A 24,430-nucleotide genomic window follows, 5' to 3' on the forward strand; every position below is an offset into this window, starting at 1 on the left:
ATAAAAACGGAGAAAAGTGTTATAATTTCCCTTCATCCGCATGATGATGCTCCGCTCCTCTGTGTGCAGTCCGTGTTGACCAATCCAAACTGATACGTGCGAACGCAAAACAGTTCGACGTGCGCGGATATTTTCACCAAAGCCGTTGCAGTGTAGGTAGGTATGTACACGCAGCACTGATGCATTTGTATATGCACAATACGTGCGCATTTGTACATACCAGTGGGCAAGAAAAACATTTGAACTGAAAAAATAACTTGAGTAATGTCTCTTTGTTTTCTACTAATCTTTCACCAAACAAGTTGGTGCTTCTGTCTATACTATCTTGTACAAAAGGTACGGATAAGCTGACATTTTAACAATATGCTACTATTACAACCTTTTTTTGGGAAACAATTTTGTGCACTACTTCGGTATGCAAGTAATTGCACTGACATCATTTATCATCGGGACACCGCTCCTCAATCGCTGACGTGAATTGCTTTTTGTGGAAAAAAAAAAAAAAAAAATTGGCTAGATAAGCTGGTGTGCTTTTTTCTCCAAATCGGAAACGCCCTTCAACCTTAAATATATGCAGATGGTGCATACACATGGGAGGGTATGAAAAAAAAAAAGGAAAATAAAAGAATGGCGTTGGCATTTTGCTCGGATCCTTCATTTAGTGGCGATCGGTGGGTCTTCACAAATTATGTGCTCCTTCATGCGACGTTATATAATATACACTACTAGCTTAATCGATGTTCTTCCTCTCTCCTCTGCTTCATTCTTAGCAACCTTTTCTTTGCAATCCCAATTTCGACTATGCAGGAGGAGTCCATTCCGCGTTACCACATTGTGTGCAAATCGGGGATGACCCCTCCGGATGTTACGTACGCATCGCCCTACTGCAACTTTGTGTAAACTTACACGAATGGTTACCTTTGCTAAATGCTCTGTGGGTGCACCTCGCACAGGGTAGGCAGCGTATCATAATAATAAGTGATAATAAGTGCGACTTCTGCCCAGTTTTACGAACATACATTTTTCCGACGACCCTCGCACCCTCTCCATTTAGTAAAATCCCACAGCTGATAAGCGCAAATCCTCCCCAATTCGCAGAGCCACGCAGCTAAATCTTCGCGTCATACCCCTCCGCGATCAACTCCTTCTTGTTTAGGGGCACGCTCGACTGGTGCTGAGTCAAGATGGCCTGTTGAATAACCTGCCCCTTCCACTCAGGCCACGCAGAGCCAGAACTCTTGGGATCCTTCTTGCCGTTCTTTGGTCCATCCATGGAGGCTAAAAAATCGGCATGCATTCCCATAACGTCATCTCGTAGCTGTAAATTTTTCTTATTCTCGTCAATGGGCTTATACTGCGGTAGCGTTTTTCTCCTATTGTTGTCAAAATATTTATTTGTAATTACTTCCTTTTTCCGTTCGTTGGACGATAACTGCCTCTTCACCTTTTTCTTGTCATACGAATCAGAGTCCATATCAGAGTCGCTATCCTCCTCTGATTCGCTGTCCTCACTGGACGTAGAATATGTCGAAGAATCGGAGGAGTTGGAAGAAGACGAATCGGACGAATTGGACGACGAGGAGAGATACCTATTCGTTCTCCTCTTATCAAAATGGGGGTTATTACTATTGTTGGTGTTGTTACCCAGGGTGCTACTACTATTGAGGTAATTCTTGTTGTTCATATTTTTTATGGGCATTTTTCCCTTGGGCATAGTGCACGTGCCAATTTGATCTGATGGAATGAGGGAGGCTTTATACTGCTCCAGATTTATTCTACCCATATGGTTAATGTAAAGAAATATTCTTTTCTGCTTTTCGATGGACAGCAAATCTGTGTCAAATGTGAAAAATCTATCGAACATGTGATTCTCGGCGAGTATGCCTAAATCGTCTTGTATAATTTCTAATGCTGCCCTTCTCTGATTCGGTGCTAATCTTCTTAAATTCTTAAAAAGTAAATTCACTTGGTAGTTATTTAACCCTTTATCGTTCGCTCCAATCTTCTGAATGCCTGGTGGTTCCGGTATGGTTCCCATGCTGGGTGGCTCAAATTCTATGCTATTATTATTGCTATTCATGTGGATATTACCACTACTGTTATTATTTCCTACACCATAACCGCTGTTGTTATCCTTTTTGCTGTTTACAAATTTGTCCCTTGCATTCTTTGATGACATGCTGGACATTTGCTTATTCATTTTGTTAAACCGGTTGTCACCTGCCGCGGCGGATCCCTTTCGATTTGGCGCTCCGTACATGTGATTGGACGGGTCCATATTATGGTAAGCCGCGTGATTCGCTGCTGCCACCCCTCCAGACATCATCATGTTTTTCTTCCTAACTGTGTAGGCATTACTAGCACTGTTATTTCGATTGTATCTTTTGTTGCCATGGTACTCATCGGAGCTTATTTCCTCACTGGAACTTCCAGTGTAGCTACTACTACTACTAGTGTGGTTAAGATTCTCATCATACTCATATTTCTCTGCCAGAATTTCATTATACTTGTTCATATCTAGATACACAGAATTGGAACCCTTCGTGCATTCGTTGAGGATATTTTTCATTTCTGTGTGTTGTTTGACTAACTTATCGAATTCTTTGGCTAGCTTGTAGGCATCATTCCACACGCAGTTTTTCACCTTATGATAGGTGAAGGCATTAAAAAATATTTGTCGTACATCTTGTTGCCATTCAAATGGGTTTTTGTACTTATTCGTTAGTAGCTTATTTTCTATGGTCTCAAAATCCATGGGGTTTTTAATAACATTAAAATAGTTGGGTATTCCATCCAGTTCTGGGTTTACCGGTTTTAAGAACCAGCAGCAGATTTCTTTCTTCTTCAATTTGTGCAATATTTTGAAGCACCAATTTTTCCAAGGGTTGCCACTCTTGTAGATTCTTTTCTTGTACGTTCTTTTGTGCTGCTCATATTCGTCCACCGTGTCATCTTCCAAAATACTATTGTTGCTACTTCGTTGCCGCTTTTTCAGCGCTTCCTTTCCTCCTGCCACGGCCGCTCCTGCACCTGCCGCTCCGTGCTTATAATTACTGTGGTGCATGGCCGCATTATTTTTACTACTACTACTTCCCACCGATTTGGACGATTTTCCCTTTCCGACGCTGGGATATGCACCATAGGCATTTTTATTCACACTACCGCTATCCATTTCGCCCTTGCTGATAGATCCCTTTTTGACCATGCTGTTATTTCTGCCTGGTACAATTTTGTCGCTCTCACTCATTTTGGCGTTCACCCCCGAGCCGCTGCTGCTGCCCACTTTGTTGCTATACGCCCCGCCTCGGTACGCGGATGAGGCTAATGCAGCCGTGCCATTGCTAACGTGGTTATTGCTGACATTGCCGTACTTGTTATCATCACCGTTTAGGGAGCTCTTATTATCATCGTCGTAATTGCTGTATGCCGCTCCCCTTCTCCGGGTAATTTCCCTTTGCGTGTCGTTATTATCCTTCGTAGTTGTGCTACTGGTCTCATCTTTGGAATAGTACCGATTAAAGGACTTCTTCGATTTCCTCTTGCCCGCGTCGTATATATTATTCGACAAGGAACAACGTAGGTTTTTAATTTCATTTAAATGCCTCTTCGATATGGCGCTGTAGGTGTTTCTCTTTTCGCTCTTACTCTTTTCTGATGGTATTTCAAAAAATCGAAACCCCAACAAGTTAACTGTATTTGATATATAATTGAATTCTTCGTCCGTCAGGTAGAGAATTCCTCTTTCGAAGCTCCTCACGTCGTCAACATTTTTGAAGAAGGCATTTTTGTAGTTCCCATTTGGTGCGCTCTTTTTGTCACCATTCAGTTGGGCTTCCTCCGCGGTGGGGGTTAAACCCGTATTGTTCATGCCACTGCTGGCAATGTCGCTGCCGCCATTCTGCTCACCCGCCACGTTATTATGAATGTCGCCTACTTCGGCCTTATCACTACTCACATAGTCATTATTTCCACCCTCGTTCGTCCCTTCAATTGTAACTCCCGCGTTCCCATTGTGGTTGTTTTCGTTGCTCTCATTGCAATTATCATTATCGTCATCGTTGAGGAAATTCATATCATTTCCATTATCGTCAATTGTGTTTTCATTGGACAGTGAGCTGTAGTTATTCATGTTTTTATTAGCGATATGCACATTTTTGAGCCCTATGTGGTCATTATGGTTTTCATTCTCTGGGTCGACTAAATTATTTGCACTGTTAAAATGGCTTGCGCTTATGATAGCATGGTTAATATTGTCAGCACTCCCAATATGGCCAAGGTTGTTGCTAATGTGGTTAATGCTGTCTATATTAGTGCTACTACCAATGTTATTATCATTCGAAACATTACTCATTTCGTCATTACTTGTATTCATTTTTATTCCAGTTGCTACACCGCTATATGTATGCCACGCGTGCCACGTTCCTCTGCTGCCTGCGTGTCATTTAGCGACTGGCTTTGTTCTTCTCTTTACCACACCCGTTCGCTCAGCAAGTTGCAATTCGTTGCAGTTAGCGGCAATTAGTTGCAGTTGGCGGCAATTCGTTGCTACTTCGCTTTTGCTATTGCGCTGCTACAATGGCATGAGAGGGCGTCCAAAAGGTGGCATGGTATATATATCTACACATATGCATACATATATATACACACCCCACCCTAAGAACGTCTCACCTATGCTACTGCGGCTACCGCTATGGTTGGACCGAGAACGCCGCTGTCACTAACTGCTCCGTGTAGGCGCGCCAGATATAGCATTATCAGTACATACGTCCAGAATAGCTATATTTTTTCAGTTCAAAAAATGCTTTTCACGTTCAGGATTTCGTTACAGTCAATTTTACAGTCAATTTTACAGTCAATTTTACAATCAATTTCACTTTTGTTATTCACGTTTGTCGCTTTGCCTTATTTGCTTTGTATACAGATTTAATATCATTGTTTGCACGGTGGGGGAGTATAGCATAAACTGGGATGGAATCTTTTTTTTGCTATGCTACCACAGTGCGTTGTGTTTGGTTCTTTGCCGGGCATGCGCCACTGCTGCTACGCGCAACACGCTATATATAAATATACCTATATATATCTATATGTGCGTAGAATAATTTACGCTATGTGGTGCCACGTAGGTATCGTTCTTTAGGTTTTTTTTCATACGCCCCAGGTGCAGTAACTGTCGTTGTCGCTTAATTTTCGCTGCTCTCTTTTTTTAACCTTTTTGATATATCCCAGTTTGTACTGCTAATTTTTAGCTTAGATAATTTGGCAAATACTTAATGCGCAGTTAAAAAAATCTATATAACAGGTTATAATAACACTTGTACATTTCATTTTTTGCCGATATCAGTGCTTGCCCCGCATGTATGATCTTCTATCGGCGAAAAATGAAAATAATTTCGAGTTATTATAAGATGGTATATGGGCACGCGCTACGTAAGAGGGTAAAAAATATGTACGTAAAAAGTATAGATATTTGGTATATGCATACAAGTACACGTATATGTGGATGTACCGAAATATATGTATGAGCGCGCGTAAGCGTATGATATCTACACCATCCGCTTGCTCATAAATGTAATCCGTACGCAGGTGGGCAAACGCTCCCATATGCATACAATACTAACTACTCATGCAGCTTTTTTAATTCTGTTGCACTTTTTTATATTCACGTAGACTTCTTCCTCTCCGCCTTCGCGCAGTGAACGGAGAAGGTCAAAGAGTTCTAATTTTGCTTTCTGCCTCGCCAAAGGCACGCTTTCATGCACATATATTTATTGGTATATAAGTTGAGTACACGTGTTTGCTTGCGTCTCAGTCTACGTATATATATATATATATATACATATGTCGGTATATACACGCTTATATATGCAGTACAATGGTGCATATATTAATGCCGGTACGTACAAAGTATACGTAAACACGCGCGTATACTGGTACATGTACGCAGAGCACATATATTTGCATATACAATCGTACATACGGTTATATAACATATATATTATATGCAAAAGTAGCCATATATACATATGTACATAAAAATATATATCGCGTATTTTCACTATATGCAAAGGCGCTCCGCCGTAGAAAATACGTACATGTACATGGCCTTTCTCATATATATACAAAAAAAAAAAAAATAAATAAAATGAAAAGTTTTAAAGATATGTAAAAATTGTAAGTTTGTATTTTATTTTTTTTTTTTTTTTCAAAACAAAAAAAGCAGCACTTATATGTATAAATAAATGGCATAAATATATGTTCCTTTTGTTAATTTTTTTTTTTTTTTTTTTTTACTCTTTTAATGTATTATCACAAAATGTCGTAAATATTGTCATTTTTTTTTATTTAAAATTTTTTTTTTTTTTAAATTTCATTTTTTTTTGTTTAATTTTTTTTTCAATTTTGGAATATTTTCTTCTCTAAAATGTTTTTTTTTTTTTTTTTTTTTCACGTATGCGCATATATGTAGTAATATGCACGCATATAAGTCTATTCAGTTCGCGATATATATTCCGCTATAAGTATTCCAAATATGCATTTCGCACATACGTATTATTTATTGCGTATATAATATATGTAATATATATCTTCTCTTCTTCCTTTTTTTTTTTTTTAAATTAAAAAAAAAAAATAAAAAATGCCTAACATGCAATTTAAAAAATAAAATTTGTAGCCATTTTTTTTTTTTTTTTTTATGCTGTACTTATATATATGTACATATATATAAATATTATATAAACATTGTGACGATTTTTTTTTTTTTTTTGGCTTTTTCTGAGGGGCTAAGGTTAATTAATTGTATGCTTTTGCGCAGGCAGGTGGCATAAAAAGGCCATAAGGGTCATTTGGGCAATGCAGTCATGGCGCATATATATTATATATAATATATATATTATATATGTACTTTCGCGGCGTACATTACGTACATCAATTAGCACTAGGGGGCAACAAATTCGGGGATTTCTTTACCCATGTAAGCATAAATATATAATTGCGCCTCTTGCCTTTTGCTGCACGCATAAAAAATATTGGGCCATATGATGAAAAAAGAAGTTTATGTAATATATAATGGTGCCCTTTTTGTACTTTCTGCGCTTTTTTACCCATGGGGTGGGGGCCCATAAATTAATTTAATTTTTGCTATAACAAACGGGGGACGCAGCGAAGGTGATACGAAATGAACAATTTGTTTTTCCTTTTTTTTTTTTGACAATTTGTTTTTCTTTTTCTTTTGTCAATTTTTTTTTTTTTTTTTTTTTTATCCCCCTGTTTTCAATTCAAAAAAATGGCAAATGCTTACGCGAATGAATTATTATTCCGAACTTGTTGGGCAAATCGGGCAGATTGCAGTCCATTCTTCCATTGAAAATGGCGAGTCCTCGAAATGGCCACACGTGTCAGCGTTTGTGCGTACGTATATGTTGGTACTTCAGCACGTACAAATACTCATGCCTGTAATGGGCCCTTTTTTTTAATATTACGATGTTGGGCGGCTAAGTGGAAGCTGTGAATACGTAGGTATGGGGACGATTTAAAATAACACTCAGTGGAAGTGCTCAACGACAGTGCGCAGCAGTAGTGGCAGCTATTATGGGGCTCGAAACGTTATTTGTCCCCTTCCCCTTTTTTTATGCGTATTATTTGTTGAAATACGGACCATAGAAACTTCCTTTTACTAGTTCCCACCCCCTCATCGCGGTCCCATCGACGCGCAGCTGCTAAAATCACAGCTTGCCGCAAAACTAGTGCGTCCGTGTATGTAGTGCTGTGTAGTTTGCCAGTTCGAATATTTCCCCGCGTGATAAGGTGAAAACTAATGGCGTGGCGCCAGGGAAGGACCCCGTGCCTCCACTGTTGTCGCGTTATTGATATGCCCAGGCGGGCACGCAAATGCGCCTTCCAGCACAGAGTCATACATATATATATGTACGTACATATATATGCATGTATGTGCATATGTGCACTTCTGAAATGGCTCTAATGTACTTAAATGATCGCACGATCGCGACGCGCACGATGGAAGCCCCCCATGGAGGCGCCCACAACTGCGTAACGCGCAAAATTAAGCAACCTTCACGATGATGAAAATGCATAAAATAGTTATGCCCCGTTCCGTTTCTTCTTAAGCTTAAGTGAAAACAAATAAAATGATGAGAGTCACAATTCTCAACAAAAGGGGGGTGTCTGGATACATAAAATATTTTTTTTTTCTCCGAACTGCGGATTTTTTCCCGCTTGAAGAAAATTATGGCAGATTTTAATTTGGCCTCATGGCCATTTCCTATACATAGGTGTAACTATTTTTTACGCATTTTTAAAAAATATTCTCTACGCGCAGGGTTATATAATGTACCTTCCCCAGTCCGTAAATCGCCGTGCGGGTGTTTGTGAGCTCATGCATTAAGGTTTTTCCCCAAATATAAATGATTTCCCATATTGGCTTACCCATTTACGTTTTTCTCCTCTCCAATGAGCTAACAACTGCAATGGGGCCATAAATGGCTGCTTTGTCGTTTTGGGCACGTACACTGGATAGCTTCCCCCCCGTGGCACAAAAATAGGCTCTACGTTCTGTTACGAGCGCACCTACTGAAGGTCTCTCATAGGAGTGTATGTATATGCATATACATGTAGAGCTGGTGTTACATTTGATCGGTCAAACTGCTACACATAACGGTGTGATTTTCCCCCACCCTGATCGTTGCCATTCCAACCGTACTGTAATATAATTCTTTTTTCTACAAAATGTTAAAATGTGAATATGTAACGGGGAAATATAAAGCCTGGCTATCATGTCCACTTTAGTTGTGTATTTTGTCCTACACAGTACATAAGACTGCTGCTTTATTTTGGTTTCCTCTGGGTGAAAAGAACAAAATTGTTTCCACTCGGTTTTGTCTTCGTTACATTTGGGTAAGCACCCATGCAAAGGTGAACACATACGTACACCCATGTGCACAATTTTGTTCGTCAGGCAAATGTCGCTAACTACAAGCGCAAAAGCGCAACAACCTTTGGGGCGATAAAAATGGGAGAGGTTAAGTGTTTCCCAAATAATCAAAAATTTACGCCAAGTGGAAAGTAGCGCTAAAACGGGCGTGTATACAGATGTGTATTTATAAACACACACGTATGTATGTACACCCGTGGCAGATCTACAGTCTGTATGCACCTCGTATGAACATACGAAATGAAAAGAAAGGCAGCACTCACCCATGTGTTACACGTTACCGGTCGTACTGTGAGAGTTTACAAAAAAAAAAAAAGTTTACTCCAAATGAGAGGAGACATAAATATCTTCGTAGAATTATCATTTTAAAAGGCGGAAAATCACATACATTCCGCAATTTGACTATCTTAAAATGTACAAGGTGAATTCAAAAAAGAAAATTACAAAAGAGTGCTTCGTATATAGGTTAGCACTCTCCATTATAATTTAGCGTAACTGCTCTTATTTCACGTGGCTGCTCGTTAAAGGGGAAAAAAATTCATTTTGTCTTTATGAGTTTCTCCCCCTGATGACAAAGCACCACATCAATTCGCGCAGTTAACATAGAAAAGGAAAAAAAAATACATAAAACACAATAAAATAAAATAAAAAAACACAATAAAATAAAATAAAAAAACACAATAAAATAAATTAAAAAAAAACAATAAAATAAAATGATAAAATGCAATATATCCACAAAATAGCTGTGGAATAACTTTTGCGTGCATGAAAAGGCAACTTCTGAAATCGCTGTAAGGATCGCTGGACAGCGTAACAGAAGGCAAAACTGCGTTCCATGTTTTTAATGAACGTTTAGCAATCTCGCTATGTACACACATGGGAAAAGGAAACGCAAAATATGGATATTCCGCTCGCAAAAAGGGCACCTCCAATGGGCGTTCTCCCTCTGTGTACGTTGCGCTTGTTTGCCTTAATATCCCCACTGATCAGACGCACGCAAATTGGGGAGGTAAAAAACACTTAAAACGTGTCCGCTGGGGGAAAAAAGGAAAAAACGACCCCCTAAAAAAAGATATCCCTATCGTCGGAGCATTTTTTTTACCGTATTGATCATTATCAAAAGGAGGTAACCTTCGAAATGAACTAAGTCCTACCACACATAAGCATCAAAGGGCAGAACAGCTCGCCCCCAATCCGCGCACTTCTTCTACATCTCCAATTTTTTGGAGAAGCATGTTACGAAGGGGGCACTTAAACTGTACCTGCGTAATGCGTACCAACCCAGGTGCTATCCGTCTGCTTGTACGTGTCCATATACCGTGCGAGACAGCTTCGTTCGTGAAAATTGCTGATCAAGCGAAATGGGAGTTAGGCTACGGAAGGGCATATTATCCGCTCCAGCCAGGCTGATTGAGTTTTTTTTTCTCTTGTACAACGTCCCTATTGTTTTCCTCCCGCAATGGGACGTTCCTAACAAGTGCGCACAATTGTGGCAATTTTTGCAGCCACCTGACATGCCATTTCTGCACTAAAAAGGAAATGCAATTTTATGGGATAAGCATCCTGCCGTAGTTCATGTATATATGAACGGTTTATAATATGCTCTCCCTGTTTGCTCTCCGCACAGTAGCAGCGCAACGACAACGCGTAGTTTGAATTTTCCGAATGGGAATTATATATAGGGCAATCGAACAAGGGGACTTAAAACTTCTCCTATTTAGATAGCTTCATCTGAGAAGCTTCGCTATACGGAACTATCGTGTCAAAACGTATAGAAAGCAAAAAAGAAAAATCCACCCGGGAAGAACAAATCAATTACGACGCACAAACAATTTAGCCATTTGATGTAAGCCTCTTCTCCCTATATGTGCACTAATCGAGGTGATAAAAAAAAAATTATTAAATCGAAAAAAAAAGAAATGCGTCACATTACTTCAATGTGCAGTTAGATAATACGTTAAGCAGAGCGTAATTAGCTTAGATGGATAGCATCTATCACTCGCGATCAGTTCCTGTTCGTGTAAGCCATAAACACAATAGGGGTGACCGTTCGTACCAAACGACAAAAGCGCAGATGTGCCAGAATAAAAATATAAAATGTGTTCTTTAAATATAAGGAAAGGAAAGTACGTACATCAGTTCCATCACAGGGAATAACATAATACCTGCAAAGCACTCACTAATTTGCCGCATAACATATTGACACGCCAGATGGCAGAATCTACGGGCACTTATACTATCCAAAAGTATAGGAAGCACGTACAGAAAAGCAGCAACACATACAACGATTGCACCACCTCTCCCCATCTACATTATTTTGCCGATTTCGCGGTGAATAAACCCATCATGCGTTGGAAGGAAAGCGATGAAGAAGAGCATAAAAAAAACAGCCCACAAAGAACACTATAATTATGCTGAATTTTTTGACATACATTTTTTCCATAAACGGATAACCGGATTTTATTTTGCTAAAACGGTAAAGAGAATATGGCTCAAATTATATATTTTGCCAAACTGATTCTTTTGTGGTAACATAAAACGCAGTTGCGTTCACTTATTAATTTCTTTCCTGAGACGATTGTGCGAAAAAAAGGGAGGGTTAGCAAAAAGGAGAAAAAAAATTACGCGCTGTAATATAGTCACGTATTTTTTCATACATATTGAACGCGCTGGGGCGCTTCAAAAGCATGCAAAAGTTTGATTCGTTATATTTGTTGGAGATGGCATACTCATAAGATGAAATATGCCACGGGCAAAAATTTTGCTGTTAGCACCTTCCATGTGGAAAGTCTATAGCTCATCACAGTCAGCTGAGTGCAATGCTCTGCTCCGAACTACGCCAGGGTAATTCGTGAGCTACCCCAAACGCCAGCCAGGTAAGTTGACTTTTAACAGGGCCTCTTTTTCACTGTGTTATTTTTTCCATGCTGAAATTGTACTTCATCGGTCCGCATCAGAAAGGTGCTTTACTCTGCTTGCCTTTTTTCGAGGCAAAACGGATCAGCCGTTTTGCTTTTTCTTTAAATAATTTTTTTATTCCTATTGGCACATGGTGCTCTTCTCTCACTCGATAATTTCGTTTTTTCTTCCCTTTTTTGTCATATAAGGGTACGCGTAATGAGTGCATTTTTGCAGTGCTTCTACGCTGCGCGATGCTCATGTTGGTCCTTTTTTTTTTTTTTTTTTAGTTCCTCTCCTCTGAGGGAACACCTTTTTTTACGTATGAAAAAGTGACCGTTGGGTAATTTTGTTTCTTGAGGGAATGCGGAAAGGTAGTACTAATCGAAACGCGGATAAATTGGCAAGTGTCCTCACATCCGCAGTTGCAACTAAAATGGGGTGTGAGATGAGTGGGAGCAAAGTGGCAAGAGGTGCTCCTCCAGCAAGGTCATACGTAAAGTGAAGGCAAACCCTCGCCGCGGTCTTATCTGCACCCATTCTACATTCACATAAGGCGGTTTCGCATAATTTATGCTTGCGTGTTCCCATTTTTTGTTACACCCCTTCTACATCACGTTTTTGCCGTTCCAAGTGGGAGATCAAGGGGAAGATTCACGCAGGGTCGTTTTCCCCTTTTGTGCAACTCTGCCCGCGCGCGCTGTTAAGGAGCAGGGGGAATGTGCTATAAAAATGAATCCTGCAAAGGGGAGGTGATCCGTATTTTTTTTTTTTTTTTTTTTCTCTCACAAGGAGGCATCTTTCCTGTGCGAAGTGTCTTAGGTAGACCACACACATGTCATATCCTGACAACCGGATTGTTCACTTCCCCCCCCTTTTATTCACCCCAAGTGGGCATAAGGCCCGACACTGTTATGACGTACCACCATTACCTAAACAGTGTGACCTTTGCGTGGCGTTATCCGTTAGGGGAAGGAAAAATCTCCTACTGCAAATTTAGTACTGCACACATATAGCAAGCACGTTTGCCCCAAATGAATAAAAACTTCGCGCAAATATTGGAGGATTTCATTTCGGATGGGAGTAGAAAACACAGAGGGCATGGTGATGACGGCGCGAATGAGGAAAACGTCCCACATTTCATCAATCAGGACGGATCCAACCTGTTCAATGATGATATAGGAAAAAAATTTGAAAAAAAAAACTTTTTCAAATATACAGAATATTCATTAAGTAGCCTGTACATGTCAGACAATCAAATTCCTTTAGAAGAAGATCCCAAATTTGAAACGTTCATAAATGTAATAACCAAAGCATCAGATGTTAACAACGAGTATAAATGGGTTGATGACTATTTCAAATTTGAGGTGAAAGAAGAAATGAATATTTTAACACCGCGATCGCAAGACAGAGATTTTCTCTTTAGGAAATATTTACAGCCAAATCAGTTAAAAAATATTTGCCTGCTACGAAAATATGAACAAGCAGCCATTTCCAAAACGCCGGAAAAAAATAAAGTGGATGCTAAAATAGTGTCCGAGTATATTGTTCACGATAGTTACAGGCAAATAATGAAGGCACTAAATTTCAAATGGAGCCACAGGATTTTTACAAAAGCGCGTATTTTTCACAGTAAATATGGAAACAGCGATCACATAGTCATACTCGTCATGCGGCATTACAAGGATGAGAATTTTCTTCATCCACTTTTTCACGACAGAGCACTTGTTCAGATAAAGTCCTATTTAAATGATAACAAGCACGCCGATATGACTCAGAAGAATTTGCTGAACTACACGGAGGTTTTCAAGCCGTACGTCTCACTGAGGAAGGTGGACAGCAACTTCGTGGAGCAAATTAAGGACAGGTATTACGGCGCCTTTTAGGGGTCCCCGCCCATGTATCGATATATGCATCGATATATGCATCGATAGATGCATCGATAGATGTATGCCTGCAAAGGAGGGAGCGTGCCGCTTGGCCAATCTGACCGGCATTCCGCAGCACGTCTTTTTCGCGTGCCCAGCTTCTTCATAAGGGCTCCCCAATTGGCTCTTTTTCGAATCACTTGTTTGTGTGCAACATTGTGTGTGGGGTCACTGGCTGGTGTTTTTACGCATCATATCACCTCCACTTCCTTCCTTCGAATCACCCCAACTCGCATGAGCGTACGTGCCTCCTCTCTGTTTAATTTTCCCCCGATGGGGGATTCTCCACTTCGTCCTGCATTGACGTGTCCTCCTCCTCCGTGGTGCCCATGCCAATCGGCACCGTGTTAGTTTCTATGCTGGAGTACAATTTGGGTGCGTCAAAAGTGTGTGCCATGTCGTTTACCTCACGTTCATCTTCCGAACTTTCGAACTCTTTGCATATTTCAAAGATGTCCCTGATTAAGGGGGTACACGTAAAAATGCATTATGCTGTGTAGAGGGTTCCGCGTTTGATAAGCACATTTTACACAGTTTGCACAATTTGCGCGCGCATTTTGTGTGTACTCTCATTTGCCGCATTTTTGCATAAGTGGGCATACCCCCCGTCGGTGTTCTTCCAAAACCGATAGCAACTTTCAGCATCAGACAAGGTGGAATTGGAGAAGACTTCATCTTCTTCGCACATGGAAGTTTCTCTCCTTTCGCTCGACTTTACGGAGGCGTCATTTTTTGGGAACTCCGCCTTCTTTAAATGCATGGTGTGAGCCCCTTCGGTTTATATGCACGCCAAAAAAATACACTCTTAGGAGTCCCCTGGGCGAAACCTTTTTACTGGCGATTTTGTGAGTTACTCAGCTTTTTTTTTACCAATTGGAGTTTGCTCACATGTGTAAGAAGGTTACGCGGAGGAATTGGAGCAGCTTGGTGAAATTTTTTTTTTTTTCCTCATAGTGTTCACAAATGTGATAAGCACACTACGTTTGTCCACTTCCACACTTTGCTTTTTTTTTTTTTTATTTTAAAAGTTTATTTCAATGATTGTGTTCGCCTGGTGAGCCTACTTGCACATCTGGAGCGGCGCCGTGAATAGCAAGCCCCCCCCATCCCGTGCAGGCGCGCCGTCTACCCATTTTGAACTAGCGTAGGCATAAATCACCCGCTTGTAAAAGAATTAAATTAAAACGACAAACATGCGATATGGCCAAATTAAGCCGTTTCATAGGGGTGAAAAACGTGGGGGTGAAGGAAAGTCTTAAAAATGGGAAAAATGGGAAAAATGCGAAAAGCAAAAAAGCGTGAATTCAGTCCGAATGAACGGCGAATGGAACGGAGCAGCCTCACACACAGCAGACACCAAAAGATGACTTCAAAACCGCGCAGCGAAAAGAGAGAGCTGAGGGCAAACACGACGGAGAAAGCGAAGCCGGTGTAGTAGTGATGTAATTCGAACAACCGCGCGAATTGCACCAGAGGGGGTTCTCCGCTGGGTGCTCTGCTTAGTGTCTTCCCAGGCGAGAGGCATATCATTGCCGCTCCGCTTAGTGTCTTCCCAGGCGAGTGGCACATCATTGGCGCTCTACTTAGTGTCTTCCAAGGCGAGTGGCACATCACTGCCCCTCCGCTACTCCCACCTCATTTGCCTTAACTTCCGTGTCGGCAACTGGCTCGGTGGCTGAAGGTTGGACGCCCACTGCGGGTGCCTTCTCAACATCCACCTCCTTCTTCTCAGCCCCAGAAAGGTGCTGCTTCAGAAGAGCCACTTCCCTGTCCACGTTCTCTATATTCTCCTTAAGCATTTGTATACTTCGCGTGAGGGCCTCAAACAATATCTTGAAATCTTTTATATCCAAGCTGAAGGTGTGAATAATCTTCTGCATTTCCGACACATTATTTGCCGTTTCTTCGGACTCCTTTTTCACTTCAAGGACATAGTTAGAAAATCTCTTTATCTCATTCCTCATGGTCATAATGGACACACTTGTGCATAGAGGTGCAAACCTACACACATTTGAGGTAGGGTCATTGTTCGCATTTTTGCCTCCGAACAGGAAGAAAGCCTTTGTCTGTGAATGCAAATTTAATGTACCATAGTCGTAACAATTATGAATCTGCTTGGATGCTATCTGGCAGTTAAACCAACAATTGGAGGGTATATCATATACATACAAATCTGGGATGGAATAATTTGAAAACCACCCAGAACATAGCCCACCACTGATCCACATGTTCTTATCAATAATAACAGCTCCATGTTTCCACCTAGGACAGGGGGCTTCCCCAGAGGAATTCTTCACCATTGTCCAATTCTCATTTTTGAAATTATATACCCATAACTCATCTGTTGGTGTCCCTTTATTTGTCGTGTCCCCCCCAAACAGATAGAGAAAGCTATAATTGACATTATCTTTTGTAACTCTATCTAGCCAAACCATGGAGGAAAAGACTCTTCCCGATGGACATATCCCCTTGTGCTTTATTTCAGACCATTCTCCACCAATAAATTTATGACCCGTATTTAGCAATTCGTTATTTCGGTTTAGTCCCCCCCAAATCACGGTCGTATAGGTACTAGAGCAAAAGGTGTAAGAATGGCCATATCTTGTTCCTGGAATGGACTCTAATTTGTAGGTATATTTGGACCAGGTGTCTTCCAAAAAATCATACATGTAGCAATCTTTTGCCAATACGTTTGGCCCACATAATCCTCCAAATAGCAATAACGATGGGTTGTTATTAATATTGTATGTTAAGGTCATGGACGAATAGGCTCTTTTCCCTGGATTTACACTTAACTTTTTAGATGTAAATGTGTTGAGGCCATATGTAAATGTTAGAAACTCGTCCAGATATTCATTTTGAGAATTGATTCCCCCGTATATGAAGAACTCATTTTCGTATTCTACTATAGAGTGGCCATACTTTTTTGTAAACACTTTATTGTCGTGATAAATATGGGACAGAAAAAATTCTGGTGGGGACATGACACAATCCGCTACTCTTGCGTTTGGGCTGGGAGTGGGACTGGGTTTCCCTTCTTCTTTCAGCTTAGAGTTAGAGGCACTATATAAATTTTTAAACGATTTGGATTCGTTTCCAATTAGCATATGCTCATCTTGAGACCCCTTTTTCGTCACGCCACTTTTTGTTGATGCGAATGTTCCTGACTTTTGAATAGATAACTTTCCATTCACTTCCAGAGCAGTGTCAACGCTTCGCATGCTGCTGTTTTTGCTGAACATCTCCGCTTTGTCTGTCGTGTTGTTCTGTGAGAGACTGGAGTTTATGGACTTTTTCTTTTTGAAGAATTTCTTTTGCTTTTCGTTTTCCGAAAACTCCTCAGTTTCGGAGAAGTCTGATATATCCGACATTTTGCTGGTGGAGGGGCAGGCTTACGATTGCAATTCGTGCTGCTATTTCGGCCGCTATCGCTATTGCGGTTGGCCCAAAACGATGAAGTGGTTCTTTTCGACAAACGGGAACTATTGGCCCTTTTACCCTTTCTTTTGATGGCGAACGGGAGAGAACCTTGTGTCGTTGGAAAAATTCACCCATTCGGAGGCTCCTAACACGCGAGTTACCTGCAGCTTGTGAGAAATAAGCAAATTCGGCCTGTTAGTTTTGCCTTTCCGTCTACATTTGATCGTTCGTATGTACTTATTCAGGCATGTTTACGCATTTATCGCGTTTTCTCCAACTTGGGTATTTAATCGCAGTGTCCAATTTGTAGGAGAAATATAGGGAGATCAAAATGACGGCACTTTTTTTTTTAAAGCAACTTCGCTATTGTGATACCCTTTAAAAATGAAAGGGAGACCAAACAAACTTACAAAAAAAAAAATGGCGCATGAGAAAAAAATAATATTTGGGCACAATTGAGAGGGGTCAACGCGGATCTGATAAGTACACATATATATCTGCCCATATATGCACACTTTTACGAAAACATAAAAAAGACAACAAATTTTACAACACTTAAAAAAGCTTACGTAAAAAAGAAAAAAAAAAACGCACAATGAGCCTCACATAATTACGAAAAAATGGTACACACATTAAATGAGAATAAAAACGAAAGCGTCATTTTAACAACAAACATTTAACCATGCAAATGTTTATGAATACATGTAAAGTGGTAAAAAAAAAAAAAAAAAAAAAAATCCATTTTGCACATAACAGCTAGCTATTTACAAACATTTCAAAGTTTTTTTTTTTTTTTTTTTTTTCTCCCCTCCTGTTTTACTTGTTCGTTTTAACAACATATATATTCGAATAAAATGAAGTCACGTGGACGTTTTTAAAAATGTACATTCTCATGCCGAATTTGTGAAAACCTCATTCTTACGCCTTTTATTTTGAGAAAAAAGCTCTACATTTTGAATAAACATCAAATTTGTAAAAAAAAAAAAATAAGCGGACAAGTGCCTATTACACACGCTTATAATCAATATTGAGCCTTAATAAGCATCGCACCACAGAGTCATTATGTAGAGGTATGGAACAGTCAGACGCGCAAATTTAGGCATATCTTTTGGCGCGCACAAAACTGTACAAAGGCAGAAAAGTGAAAAGAAATGTATTCATTTAAAATAAAAAAAATCACGTTAAGGTGTTAAGAGGTTGAATTGTTAACGCTTGAATTACGTTTTCAATATGAATCTTCGGCGTAGTTAATATTTTTTTGCAACTCCCTTTTCATTCCTTTGCATGTCAACATAAATGTAAGACAGCTCAGCTTGTCAATGTGGCGGAAAACATGAAGGAACGATGTGGCAAATAGGTTCAATCTGTCGCAAAAAAAAAGGGTGTCCGTAATCAAAATGCTTAATTAAAATGGCACAGGCGGAAAAAATGTATACATATATGTACATGCATAGGTACACTTTTGCTCAACTACGCAGAACATGCTTTACGGCGCGCGCCTGAAAAAAAAAAGTTCCGTGCAACAATTCGGGTTTATTTTGGGAACACTTAACCATATTCATTCGGGTGAAAAAAAAAAAATAAAGAAGCATAAGTGCAACGCAAAAATGGGTGTACTCTGATGTTCCTTTTTGAAAAACTTTCGAGAATTTTTTTTTTTTTTAAATTTCGTAGTGTCCCTGTAAACTCCGCTATCGATTTTTCATTTATTTTTTTATTTTTTTTTGTGTGTTTTTTTTTGGGTGGTATTCCATAGCAGTTTATAGCAGCTTGTAGCAGCCTATAGCAACCTAGTTCCCTTCACGCACTTAAATAGGTGTCACCATTCTTCATAGAAAAGCCATACGATGTAATGTTAAACCGCGGAAGTTAAAAAAAAAATATATGGGGCGAAGTGACCTTAAATGTTCATTATTTAGGACATTCTTGACCTATTGCAATTCAGCTCACAATTTTATATTTAAAACAGTGTAGAAATGTGCTTTGTCTAGTGTTATCTTCCCTGTGTGTTTTGCTCGCTCGCCCTTTGTTTGTCTTATTTTTGTTGCACTTTACCGTTTTACCCACTTGCTGTTGTTTCACTGGTGCATTTTTGTTTTACGCTGCTATTTCATTTTTTTCGCATCAGTCTTTTCTTTTAAGTTGTACGTACATTTTTTTTTTTTTTTTTTTTTTTACCTCTTTCAATAGTGCAAGCTAATTTACGTCATGTGTTAACATTTGATCAGAAAAGGAACATTTTGTTCGGTTGCCTCTTCCAGGCGCAGTAGTATGGAAAATGTGTGTGTGTCATTCTAGGACGTGATTTTCAGCGCGCAAAAAAAAAAGGTACGCATGCACCGCGAGAAGAGTAGTAGCGTGTATGCATCGTTACAAAGCAATATTTCTACACACGAAGAGGAAGCGCAATTTTTTTCTTGCGGAAACTGCCTCTGACAAGTCTACTATGCCATTCTTGCGAAATACATGCGCTGCAGAAAGGAAAAAATCAATCAACGTGCAGTTGTATAGCGAAATTTTGGCCGAATAGACGCAACACATAGTGACGCAAGGAGGACGACATAATGGCGAAAAAAAATGGCTACCTCCTCCTTTTGTGGATTCTTGCCTTACTGACAACCGTCCTAGACGTGCAAGGCAAAGTGTTCCACGGAAGCTTCAATATTAGAAAAAATGAAAAAATACACTACTTAACAAAATTCAGCTGCAGCATAGGGACGTGCCAATTTAACATAAAAATGAAGCTTAAGGATAACATCATTGCAAAGTTGCTCCATTACTACTACAAAATGGGCAGCAAATTATCCGCTGATGGGGGAGACCATACAGATAAGCTATTTCACATGGATTATGATAATGCATACTATGTATTGACCAACAATGACCTGCATGGCATATCCCAGAGAGTAACGCTAATGCTGGATATTGAGCAAAATTATGTAAATCAAGGGGAGAAGTGTCAAGCATTGGGGAATTTAAGAAGCGTTCATAGGTTGAAGATACCCTTTCAGTTTAAGTACTCAGATCTAGTTAACAGCAAAACGTACAATATAAAAAATTTTATGAGTAATAAATATTCCATATCGTTTAATACAATTTACAGTGAATTAAAAAACAACAAGGTGTTGCAATCGGAGGTTTCTAGCTACGCGTCGGCTATGAATGAAAAGGATTTTAATTATGAATATGTAAACATTAGTGCCAAAACGACACACCGTGTTCACGTATGGTTTTTAATGTTTGACGATTGTTACCACAGTTTTATCCGTAATTTGAAGCTAAACATAAAGGCTAAAATAGCCTACTGGGAATATTTTTTAAATGCCGCAAGGAAGAAGGACATTTCGAGTCTAGCGTCTGCCGCGTGGGACCAGGATGTCCTCAACGGGGCCCATTCGGATGATGATCCCGATAATCACCATGATGGCGAGGACAACAGTAAGGGCAATGCCAAGTTCTACAAATCATACAGTTTCGATAAGAACACCCTTTTGGAAAACCCTAAGAGACTCCTCTTTTTCGAAAATAATTTTACCAAGGGGGAGATAGAAGACATATCTTTTTTCCTCAAATATTACAACTTTAAAAATATGAAGAATTTTACCAACATGTACAACAATTTGTATAAAAATGGCTTCTACGAAAAGGTGATAGATTATATATACGAAAATGATGGGTTCAAAGTCGAATATGAGGTAAATATATTCCAGACAAACAATTCGCATTTTTCCTACGAGCTGTTGTACTCTCCCCTTCTCACTTTTATTTTAACTATTCTATACATCTTCTTAATTTTACAATATGGTAAAAAAATCATGCAGAACATCGTGTCGAAAGAACACAAGCACACAATGGTCGTGTGCGTAGCTTTTGTAATTTTGGTGCAGCTAATATCCAACTCTTTGCTACTTATCCATTTGTTGGTGTATTCAAAAAACGGAATTGGAATTGAGCTTTTCAAAATTTCTTTCAACCTGCTGAATTTTTTGGCTCAAATTATAATGTGCACCATGTTGCTTTCGCTGAGTTACGGCTTGACCATTTTCGAGGCCTCCTTCGACATTTTTGCCCGGATCAAGGTGATATTTGCCGTCATTACCTTTTTCCACGTAAGGGGCGCAGCCGCGATGAGCGGTCAAGCGCACACAAATGTGTATACATGTGTGTTCGTGCACCATGTAGAATACCTCCACCTGTGAGATGCCCAATTTGAGCTACGCAGCTAATTCGTTGCTCAGTTTGTCTCTCTTTTTAAAAGAGACACACCCATCATGCGTACCGCGCAGCAGTGGGCATTTCGATGAGGCCGCGCATTTTTTCAACTGCGAAATGGCGCCCAATGTTAACGCGCCGCGATACCGTTCTTCTCCTTTTTTACCACATTAGCGTGCGCGAAAAGAGACATACATATAAACATATACATATATACATATAAACATATGCATATATACATGTATATTTTTTCTTCCCCTCCGCGTGTACACACTGCTGCTCCGTATATTCTACGGTGTAGCCCTTTTCGCCACCCTCGCACACGTAGGCGCTTCTGACCACTCTTGCCGTCCCCCCTCCTTGCAGGTCGTCTTAGTCATCCTGGATAACTCATACATCATGGAGTCGTCGTCCAAATTCTTCGACAACGATAACATCACGGGATACATAATACTAGCCTTGAGAGTACTACTAGCCATTGTATACCACGTCAATATAAACAATTTATTTTTAGTGGCAAAGGTCCCTACCATTCGTAATTTTTTAAAAAAGATGTACATATGTGGACTGTTTTACATATTTTCCTTCCCTATCATTTTTATGGTTTGCTACATTTTTGATACATATTGGAGACAACGCTTTATGTTGTTTGGGACGGCATTTTTGCAGTTTGTTTCTACGTACTTTATCACGAAAATGTTCTTAACCAATTCAGAGTACTTTAAAGTTTCAGATATGTCGGCAAGCGATCTCCCTGGAGCAACCTCCAGTTGGTTCAATCAGAAAATACACACGTATTGAAAAAGGAGGGGAAAAAAAAAGTGAAAAATCAGCAAAGCACTAGCGAAATGAAGAAAAATCAAGTGTATAGCCTGATTAATTTGCTCATTCGTTATATCCCATGCTTTTTTTTTTTATTTTTCTTTTTCTGTTATTGTTATGTACGTGGTGATCACCCACTAGCGTGCTTGGGGCGCACATACATAAACATAATATGTGTAAGTATATGTATACATATCGCACGCGCGTGTGTGCGCATTTTTTTCGCTTAAATAGGTTTTCCCATTTTTTGTTTTTTTTTTTTGTCTTTTATTCAACAGTTTAATTGACGTTTCGTTAATTCGGCACGGCTCACCAGTGGCGTGAAAACGGGGGGAAATGAAAAGGTGGGGAACGGTGGAAACGTGGAAAAGTGGAAACACGTGAAACAAAACAAGCCAGCATACAAGCGGATGGACAAACATGCGAACGAAGCATATGTCGCGAAATTAACACCTAGCGGATGCGAATGAATACACGCAAAATCAAAGCTCGCACGTTTTTTTGTCATTTGAAAATTTTGGCTTTCCTTGGGGAAGCGGCGCATATGCATATGCCACTAATTTTATCTCCTCAATGCAATTTAAGCCATATGCGCAGGTGAAACAAAAAAAAAAAAAAAAATTGCGAAGCATTTTTCGCGGGTTATGTTCCTCGCAATAACTTAATTCATCACATCGCATACTGTTAATTAGTTATCCGTGTCACGCAAAAGGAACGCTGAATTGCTTTTGTGTTCCCCACATTTTCACCGCGCGTATGCATAAACATGCTACAAAATGTATAAACTGTACACATATATATTTACGTACACACAAGTTTTCCCTTCAGCAGCGCGAGTTTTGTGCACACGCCACAAGCACAAACTTACGCACATGCGATAATTAAATTGCTCCTTGAGGGATATCTTAGCCAACAAGCGATTTTCTGCGTGAAGAGCCATATGAGTACTACCTTTTAGACGCATGGGAGTGGCGATTCACCATTCACCGATTTTCACCGCTGCAATTGCTGTGCATCAATGTCGTGTCACCCGCTGCGTTCACGTGTAAAAATGCATATATGCACGCACACACTCATGCGCGCAAATTTATGTTCCCTTGTATGTACTTATAAAGCCGCTCACTCGATTGTGTAAAATTAGCCAAAATATAGGACTCTCTGCATGCCACATTGCGCCACTACAAAAAGAGGTGAACATGATATTGGGAAAAAATAGCAGCGGATTGGGATAGGCAGGTAAATGTACACGCTATGCGTGCTTCGTTTTTTCGTCACGTTTGCGTTATTTTTTCCACACTTTTGCCTTACTTTTTCCACACGTTCGCCTCATTTTTGCCACACGCTCGCCCCATTTTTGCCACACGTTCGCCTCACCTTTGCCATACTTTTCTTTCCTTTTTTCCCGCCCTTTTGCTCATCCCTTCACCATTCAGAAGAAACGCATACATCCATTTGGGAACCCATTCGTGAACGCGAAAAGGAAAAGAAGAAAAAAAAAAAAAAAAAAAACGTAGATCACTTTGTTCCCATTTACTGCGTCACGAAGGGGCACGCTCCACACGCAAGTTTTTTGTGCCAACATATTTGAGGATTATTACATGTGCATATTAACCGCACGAGCATCTTTTAAGAACACGTAACACGATATAGAGAGCCTCCCCGTACAAAATTTCGGCGTGACAACAAAAGAAGCCTCCACAAAATTTATGTAAACATATACGTTACCAAGTTGGAAATAAAAAGTACTCCACAGAAAAGAGAATTTTTTTTTTTTTTTCCCCCCCCTTGTATACATAATCAGTCGCACAAAATGGCGGATAGAAAATCAAACAAAAATGCAGTTGTCAAGAATGTAGATATGACGGAAGAAATGCAAATTGATGCCATCGATTGTGCCAACCAGGCTTTGCAAAAATATAATGTCGAGAAGGATATTGCAGCCCATATAAAAAAAGAATTTGACAGAAAATATGACCCAACCTGGCACTGCGTAGTGGGCAGAAACTTCGGGTCTTATGTTACACACGAAACTAAGAATTTTATTTATTTTTACATTGGACAAGTAGCCATACTGCTGTTTAAGTCGGGCTAACATGATACGTCCGCATGTGTGTGATTTCCTTTGTCTTTAATTTTTTTTTTTTTTTTTTTTTTTCCACATTTGACAAGAATAATTCAGAGGGGGATTATGTATAAGAGTGCA

General features: G+C 39.8%; 5 protein-coding genes across 5 annotated transcripts, besides 11 other annotated features; 3 read left to right on the forward strand and 2 right to left on the reverse strand.

Annotated features, from left to right (window-relative positions):
• The first annotated feature begins 836 nt into the window (after window positions 1-836).
• Window positions 837-858: a microsatellite.
• Window positions 859-1,042: 184 nt separating this feature from the next.
• Window positions 1,043-1,065: a microsatellite.
• Window positions 1,066-1,108: 43 nt separating this feature from the next.
• Window positions 1,109-4,372, reverse strand: PVX_123350 (bromodomain protein, putative; the record flags this gene model as incomplete). Its single annotated transcript, XM_001617181.1, has 1 exon — window positions 1,109-4,372. The coding sequence occupies one exon, from the start codon at window positions 4,370-4,372 to the stop codon at window positions 1,109-1,111; it is 3,264 nt and encodes a 1,087-aa protein (XP_001617231.1).
• Window positions 1,113-1,143: a microsatellite.
• Window positions 4,373-4,764: 392 nt separating the features above from the next.
• Window positions 4,765-4,784: a microsatellite.
• A 650-nt stretch (window positions 4,785-5,434) lies between these two features.
• Window positions 5,435-5,458: a microsatellite.
• A 1,524-nt stretch (window positions 5,459-6,982) lies between these two features.
• Window positions 6,983-7,161: a microsatellite.
• A 232-nt stretch (window positions 7,162-7,393) lies between these two features.
• Window positions 7,394-7,435: a microsatellite.
• A 95-nt stretch (window positions 7,436-7,530) lies between these two features.
• Window positions 7,531-7,551: a microsatellite.
• Window positions 7,552-9,368: 1,817 nt separating this feature from the next.
• Window positions 9,369-9,433: a microsatellite.
• Window positions 9,434-10,385: 952 nt separating this feature from the next.
• Window positions 10,386-10,476: a microsatellite.
• Window positions 10,477-11,896: 1,420 nt separating this feature from the next.
• Window positions 11,897-11,925: a microsatellite.
• Window positions 11,926-12,879: 954 nt separating this feature from the next.
• On the forward strand, window positions 12,880-14,022 carry PVX_123355 (hypothetical protein, conserved; the record flags this gene model as incomplete). The annotated part of the gene is made up of 1 exon (XM_001617182.1): window positions 12,880-14,022. The coding sequence occupies one exon, from the start codon at window positions 12,880-12,882 to the stop codon at window positions 13,729-13,731; it is 852 nt and encodes a 283-aa protein (XP_001617232.1). The 3' UTR covers window positions 13,732-14,022.
• Window positions 14,023-15,383: 1,361 nt separating this feature from the next.
• Window positions 15,384-17,764, reverse strand: PVX_123360 (hypothetical protein, conserved; the record flags this gene model as incomplete). The annotated part of the gene is made up of 1 exon (XM_001617183.1): window positions 15,384-17,764. Exon 1 carries the CDS (start codon window positions 17,142-17,144, stop codon window positions 15,384-15,386), a length of 1,761 nt encoding a protein of 586 aa, XP_001617233.1. The 5' UTR covers window positions 17,145-17,764.
• A 1,993-nt stretch (window positions 17,765-19,757) lies between these two features.
• PVX_123365 (hypothetical protein, conserved) lies at window positions 19,758-22,438 on the forward strand (the record flags this gene model as incomplete). Its single annotated transcript, XM_001617184.1, has 2 exons — window positions 19,758-21,302; window positions 21,772-22,438. The coding sequence occupies 2 exons, from the start codon at window positions 19,758-19,760 to the stop codon at window positions 22,204-22,206; spliced, it is 1,980 nt and encodes a 659-aa protein (XP_001617234.1). The 3' UTR covers window positions 22,207-22,438.
• Window positions 22,439-24,037: 1,599 nt separating this feature from the next.
• On the forward strand, window positions 24,038-24,319 carry PVX_123370 (dynein light chain 1, putative; the record flags this gene model as incomplete). Its single annotated transcript, XM_001617185.1, has 1 exon — window positions 24,038-24,319. One exon carries the CDS (start codon window positions 24,038-24,040, stop codon window positions 24,317-24,319), a length of 282 nt encoding a protein of 93 aa, XP_001617235.1.
• Window positions 24,320-24,430: the final 111 nt, after the last annotated feature.

This window comes from Plasmodium vivax, chromosome 14 (assembly GCF_000002415.2).
Source record: "Plasmodium vivax chromosome 14, whole genome shotgun sequence".
NCBI lineage: Eukaryota > Apicomplexa > Aconoidasida > Haemosporida > Plasmodiidae > Plasmodium > Plasmodium vivax.